We start from the raw sequence: 7,090 nt of genomic DNA on the forward strand, positions 1-7,090 counted from the left end.
AAAACATTATCCCTCTTCCCCCCAATAAATAGAACTATAAGTCACAAATATAGCTTGTGTACATAGACATAAGTTACCTTCAAGTCTTGGTGCCTTGAAGTTTTGCTAGATCTACTCTATATTCATTTCTCTGCTGTGTGTGTTTACACAGCTTCTCAGTTTTCACTATTCCCCAAGAATCTAGGGTTTGGGTACTAAAAGCTATGCTATAGTCACATCCCTAACTAAAACTATACTGTCCATTTGTCCTTAAAGTGACATAGAATTATATTATCAAGTAGACCAGAGAACTACAGCTACAAAAAGAATACCAATAATTTGGACTAAGACCTCCCCAAGCTTGCACGATAAAACATCTGGAGCAAGATACAAGCAGCCTTGTATTGCAGCATCAGAGTCAGTTATTTCTAAGCTCAGTACCTATTATTATCCTCTTACACAAATCATACTTCTGTGACATATGCTTCAAGAACAAGTAATATCCAAAAGAAGTTCTATTTTCTTTAAATAAATTAAAAAAGTATAATGCCACATGAAAGTAGATTTACACATAAAACCAAACATAAGTTATTATACAAAGTGCCTTATTTTGCAATGAGGGAGAGGTAGTATCAACAATGAATGCAATACATTTTCTGACTTTACATGAGTGAGTCTCAAGTATATCTATTTTTGTTAATCTTTGAGTGCTCATATTGATCTCAATCTTTTCTGGCAGTTTTCACTAAGGCAATTTTTCTTGTACTTTTAGTTCAATGGCCTGTTTAAGAAGTTGCTGAGGCAGTAACTTGCTTTTGTAGTGTTATGTGACCTATCAAACGAAGAGACAAAAACCCCACTAACACTCTTCGTCAAGTATTAAAACAACATAAAAAAAGTTGGAACCTTCGTCCACTTTGGAATACATAGTTCTGTTACAGAAGACCTAAAACAAGGGATTCAGCACTGTAGAGCTCAAAACACAGAAAATCCCTTTTGTAAGTAGAAGCCTTACCTGAGTAAGGCATCTAGGGCAACCCCCAGAATGAAGATGCTTTCAGGGTTTTTTGCCCTGTGTTTTTTTTTTTTTTTTTTTTTTTTGAAAACCACTTTAAGCCATAAATAGAATAAATTATATAGTTAAATAAATAAATAGATGTATTTTTACAACTCAGCAGATCGTTCTTTCAGTAGTAGTGTGGGATTGATGTCTTCCATTGCTGTTTTTGAGGTACTAACATTAATAGTTGCCTCTGTGGGTTCAGGATTTAAGATGTGGAAAGCTGTGAATGGACAGCCTTTCACATTGTTGCAGATGAGCTTCTGTAAGGATGCAGTATTGATTATTTCAAATCCAACTTTTCCACCAAAGGTGCTAGGCTTCCAGTACTCAGGGGAGCAGATAGCATTTCCCATGAGTCCTTTCAGAGAGAATGGTGCTCCAATCTCCACCATTGTTTCACCAAAGATGGCACCTGGTCGTGGCTTTTCTACAAGAAGGCCTGGGTACAGCTCCATAGCATCAATGTCTCCATAAAGCTCTTCCAGTTCAGCTGCCATTTCTTTTTCTCCTGTAATTGACAAGTAAAAGATGTAAGTGGAAAAATCCAATTTTCACTGCAAGACTGTCCTGTTCAAGCCACTAACAACACTTTAGGACTCTGCTAGCCATTTTAGGCTAACAGGAAAGGGCCTTTGTTTGTTAGAAAGGATGAACACTTTTACCTGTTAGTTCTTCAAATGATTTGAATGGTTTCAACATGAAGCGTTTCCTGTACTCATTCAAGGACTGGTATCTCATTTGCCTGCTTTGGTCAATTGAAGCCTTTGCTACTTTTTGTACTGCAGCAGGAATATTTTTCCCACCAGCAACCTATTTAATAAAGATGAAAAGTAGTAAGATCTCCTGATAAAAGTCAGGATGAAGTTGTGCCTTTATAGTATTTGATTAGTTTTTGATAGCTTTATCTTACCCCCTTGTCCCACCTCTAGTTTATGTCTCTGTTGGTTCACTAGCAACTTGAGAGAGTACCTACCCTGCCAGCACTTTGCTTGGAGAAAGATTTCACCATATGGGAAAGGCCATGTTCCAGCATTATGGAGTTGTTGTAGAGGAACTGCTGGAAAGTGTACTCCTGGTCATGTATTTGGAAAGTGTCAGGCAGAAGTGGGTGCCAGTGGTAGAGAGTATTGAATTCGGCTGCAATTCGGTTCTGGTATTGAAATCGCTGGTTGAACAGCAGCTCAGGATCAAACTTGAGTTTGAAGTGGTAGCCACTCAGGTGTTGTACATAGTCCTCAATAACGATCTTGATTGTCTCTCCTGTTGGTCAATGAAAGAGAGGAGAATATTGGTATTGATTCCCTGACAAAACTTAGATGATTCCCCTGCTCAGAGAAAATACCATTTCTGAACTGTTATTAAAAAAACCCCTCCAGAACTATAATGATCAGGGTAACACACTCTTCAACATTATATCTCTTCTAGAAAAGAATTCTTATGTCTTACATGATTAAGGAGTGAAGCAGTACTTTAAGATTCCAAAATATTTTTTGGTATGGTAGAGAAGCATTTTCTACAGGATGCTTCCCCCACCCCAGATACATTTCCTTGTATGTTCCACAGAACAGCACACATCAGTATCTACATTGTGTTCAGTTATACTGTACTCTTTAGGGTGGATGTAGGAGATAAAGAAAGTTGGTATCTGAAAGCAACTCTCAGCTTCTGAGCTGCTTAATAGCATTGTCTTGGTTTACTGTTTCAGCCAGTTTGGGCAAGATCTTTTCAAGCTTAGCATACATCACAATTTACAGAAGACTAAATACCACTAGACAGTAGGACAAGTATGTAGCATTACATTTTACATAACTTCCTGAACATTAGACAAACACAGCTGCTCTTTTAAAGCATACCTGAACTGACACAACTCCAGGGAAGAAAAAAAAAAAATAAAAAAAAAAATATATATATATATATATATATATATATATATATATATATATATATATATATATATATATATATATATATATATAAAGAAAAACCCAACACAAAAACCTCCACAAGATCTGAGTCTTAGGTCACCCAGCCTTACATACTTTCTCTGAAAAGTGAGCCTCAGTTTTCTGCTTTATCACCGCTTTCAGTTCTGTTTCCCTTTGATAAGGGAATTAAATATCACTTAGCTCAGTTTTATTCAGTTCTGTCTTTAATATAGCTGTACAGGAGGAAGCTGTATCTCAATACAATCCCAGTGACAGGTCATGCAGGCTCATATGTATGCCCTCGTGCCAATTTATGTAATAACTTTCCCTCTTACTACACCTACTACATCTGCAGTAGATAACAGGTAGAATTGTCATGCTCAAGAGAAGGTTTGAGTTGCATGTAGTAGAAGTGACACTCACCTATCAATATAAGCCTAGTAGTTTGGAACAGCTGCTCATCATCCCACTCTGGATGCTCCTGTTTCAGGATGTCACAGACCCGGTTGTGTTCCCTCAGCCATATTGTAGCATACATCATTAAGCCTGGGACCAAGCCAAACACCTCCTGCCCAACAGAAAACTGCAAGTGTTCTGGTATGTGGGGAGGGTAGATCATCTCTGCTTGAGTGTCCTTCACTGTTGGTGGATACATTTCTCCATCAATCATCTGCCAGGGGTAGGGAGAAAGAACAAGAGACTTGTAAGCCATGATGCTACAAGTTAACTTGTGTTGACTGTTACTACCAACTTTAGGCTTACGCTTTAGATCAACTACACCATGCACAGAGCACTAGTTTTAGGAAGTATGTGTCATGCAATAAGAAGGCAGGGATTCTGAGATAAGACATACCTGGTATTTTAGCTTTCCATCCTTCAGAAGTCTCAGTTTAAGTTGCCTCTCCAGAGTCTCTCCATAAATATGGTTCAAGTCAACCTATAAAATAGACGCATTTGCAACATGAAGCCAGCCCACATTTTTTGCTATTTTAGGATGTGTTCCACTTCTATGGATGCCAATAGGAGTTCATCCCTTAGATGTTTACCTTTTAATTATATTATTGTTACCTTATAAGTATCATGAACTGATATTTAAAATGAAGCCAAATTATTTCCTAGCAACTACAGCTATCTCGGCATAACAGCAAGTTTTTAAAGTGACTGGCAATTTAAAAGGACTCTGTTTAAAGTGTCAGCAGCTTTCTATTATGCAGAAAGGTCTTTATATATACACATATTTTATTGCTTTGTTTTAGACAAACACATTACTTATATTGAAGAACTGTTTGTCCAAAGGCTGCCTGTTTTATAGATAAAGATCCTAAACCAAGTCTGCTTTTGAAGTTCTTTTTAAGCTAAGTGCAGCAGACAACATACTTCACAGCGGTGGATACGGTTCTTTGCAACCGAGAAATTCTAGATACTCACTAGATCCAACATGCTTTAGGTGAGAGCAGATTCTTGGGAATAATAAAAAAGTCAAAGATCATTGTGCAGATATTTTAACCAGAATCATGTGCTTTACATAAGTGGTTCTGACCCAGGAAGAGATGCTACTGAGTGCTGGAATTTTGCCTAAGCAGAAGTTACAGATGGGATAAACCCATCAGATTCTGGCAAACAGTGCTGCACAGTAGGTGAACCGGTGTTTGTGTACCCTGACAACCTGCAAGATAGACCTTTATTGCTACTGAGAGCTATAATGCTAAGTAAGTGCTGTGTTCAAGTTACAGAGCTATGATCATACCCCATGGCCTAGAGCTTTGGTGAAGCCAGGTCCTTTCTTGTGGTCCGTCTTGAAGAACTGATGAGTGAAGTGTTGGGCAAAGAATGTGAACATCACATTTGTGCCTTGTGGGTCAGGAATAAATTTTTTCCTTAACAAAAACTTTTCCACAATCAGCTTTGAATCTGGGAGCTCTTTCTTACCTGCAAGGGAAAGAAATAATGAAATATTCCAGAGAACTATGTTTACGCAATACTTAATTTTGTTCCTAACAAAAAGGATCAAAACTTTCAATATATTATTGAGGGATAGCAGCATTAAAAGAAGGGGAATTATCTGCTTCTCTATGCTCACTTTCCTGATTTTGCTTGAAACTTCTAAATTCTCCAATTTTAGCATGTAACTCAGTGAGAGCCAGAATAGTTATCTTTCACATCTTTACACAGTGTATCCAAAACAATGGCTATTCTTAAAGTAACCTATCCTGAAAAAAGGCTATAGACAAGCAGGTCTCATGGTATTTTCCAAGATAAGATAAATAGAAATTCCTAGAAGTGAACATTATGCATTTGGTTTATTCCTTACCTTTGACACCCATTGGTGTTGGACAGTCAAGTCCTACTGGTGGAAGGCTTCTTGTGTAATAGGAAAGGTTGGAATAAGCTTCCCAGTTTTTGTAATTATAATCACTATTGTAAGTTGGTGGGCTGTCGATCAAGTGTGATCTTGCTGAAAAAGAAAATTAAAAAATTGTGGGTTTGTTTGTTTTTTTTTTGCCCTCTAAGCTGTACATTTTAGTCTCAAAAAGTAAGTCACAAGGCTGTATCTTTTCCATGTATTCTGGAAGCAGTTGCATTCCTTGACAGATTCCACACATATCAGCTACTGATGTTAAATGGGATAACAGGATTGAGTCCTGGATTATCAGTTGAATCCGGCTATTAACATGAGCAATTGAGATCAAAGTTTATCCTGAATTCAATAAAAGATTAGAGCAAAATGCATCTCCATTTCAAAGCATATTTCATACAAGCCTGCATCATGCAGAAATCTTAAGTTTTGAGTAGTGTGTTTTTACTTTAGTGCAATTTAGGTTGCTAACTTTATATACAGACCAGTCAATCATTCTGGAGTCCTAGGGGTGACTTCTGCCAGTTAAGAGGGCCAGAAGACAGAAGTCATACTTACATGTTAATACATATCTCATAATAGCATCCCGTAAGAAGGGTATGTTGTTGATGATATTCCAGACTCCTTTGAAGTGGGTGAGGATGTAGTGGACAGTGTTTGGTGAAGGTTTCAATGTTAGCCTCAGCCACGTGAAGAATTCCGCTGTAAGCATTAATGAAAAGATTATTATAAATTAGCTATTGAGGATAAATTGCAATACTGAGATTTAAGTATCAAATTTCAATTCCACGATGAGAGATTTAAGATACTTACGTGTTGTACAGTTTTCCCCATAATACCCTGTCCTTGTACAGTCACATTCATACTGATCAAATCCTGTTGTCATGCATACTCCTCTGTTCTGACAGGGGTTTGAGCAGCAAGGGTTGGCTAGAATGAAACCAAATGCTCCGATTAGCATTTTTTATAGCTACACCAGTATTCTCATCTCACTAAGATAACTTTTCAAACTTAGGTAGACAATACCCTGAAGTTCAATGCTTATTGGGAAGACAAAGACCGCACAACAATTCACACTAGCCTTTAGGCTACTACAGGGTAATGGTTATTAGCAAAAGCATAGGAGTTTGTTTCCTGACAATAAATATCCTCAGAAGTGTTGGACTATCTAGCAGGAGGCCTGACATCCTTTCTACCATATAATAAATATAGGAGAAACCACAAGAGAATATAGAACATTAGAAAAAACCTATAAATATTAATCTGTTCGCAGCCGAAAAGAAATGCTCATCGATGATTTAGATCAAGATTCACCCGCGGCCGGACCCGCTCCTGCCCCCGTGAGTGGAGGGAGGAGACTCACCTGCTTGGCCAGCAGCTAGGAGGACGGCCACCAGGGCGCAGGGCAGGATCATGTCCCGGCGGGGCTGGGGAGGGGGCTCTCGCTGTATCTCAGGCTCTGCGGGTGCTCGGAGCCGAGAACCCAATGCCGCTCCCAGGTAGACGGCCGCCTATTTATGCCTGCCGCAGCCAGTGAGTCACCCGCTCTCCGCCCGCCGGCCGGAAATTACCATGAAATGGGGGATTTCGCGCCGCTGCGCGCCGGCCCGCCCCGCCACCGCCACCGCCCGCTGCCACCTGCCGTGGGCCCCGCCTCCGGCATGCCGTCACGCCGCGGCGGGGGGCGCTGAGGTGGCGGCGGGCATGTGGTGGCGCCGTCGTCGTACCTCGGCCAAGCCTCCGCCGCGGCGGGCCGCGATCTGCCCG

At 39.8% G+C, this 7,090-nt stretch overlaps 1 protein-coding gene across 1 annotated transcript; it reads right to left on the reverse strand.

Annotated features, from left to right (window-relative positions):
* Window positions 1-563: 563 nt before the first annotated feature.
* On the reverse strand, window positions 564-6,863 carry PTGS2 (prostaglandin-endoperoxide synthase 2). Its single transcript, XM_030494736.1, has 10 exons — window positions 6,687-6,863; window positions 6,137-6,253; window positions 5,882-6,025; window positions 5,279-5,422; window positions 4,715-4,896; window positions 3,821-3,904; window positions 3,391-3,637; window positions 2,016-2,302; window positions 1,705-1,852; window positions 564-1,550 (listed from the first exon to the last, which is right to left on the reverse strand). The coding sequence occupies exons 1-10, from the start codon at window positions 6,736-6,738 to the stop codon at window positions 1,144-1,146; spliced, it is 1,812 nt and encodes a 603-aa protein (XP_030350596.1). The 5' UTR covers window positions 6,739-6,863; the 3' UTR covers window positions 564-1,143.
* Window positions 6,864-7,090: the final 227 nt, after the last annotated feature.

The sequence above is a fragment of the Strigops habroptila genome, chromosome 8 (assembly GCF_004027225.2).
Source record: "Strigops habroptila isolate Jane chromosome 8, bStrHab1.2.pri, whole genome shotgun sequence".
NCBI classification, from domain to species: Eukaryota; Metazoa; Chordata; class Aves; order Psittaciformes; family Psittacidae; genus Strigops; species Strigops habroptila.

Excerpts from the sequence above, each read along its gene's own strand:
- PTGS2 (XM_030494736.1), bottom strand. The coding sequence starts at position 6,738 with ATGATCCTGCCCTGCGCCCTGGTGGCCGTCCTCCTAGCTGCTGGCCAA. Across the intron at positions 5,423-5,881 it reads TATGAGATATGTATTAACAT|CAAGATCACACTTGATCGAC; the intron begins GTAAGTATGACT and ends TTTCTTTTTCAG. Across the intron at positions 3,905-4,714 it reads CCAAAGCTCTAGGCCATGGG|GTTGACTTGAACCATATTTA; the intron begins GTATGATCATAG and ends TCTATTTTATAG.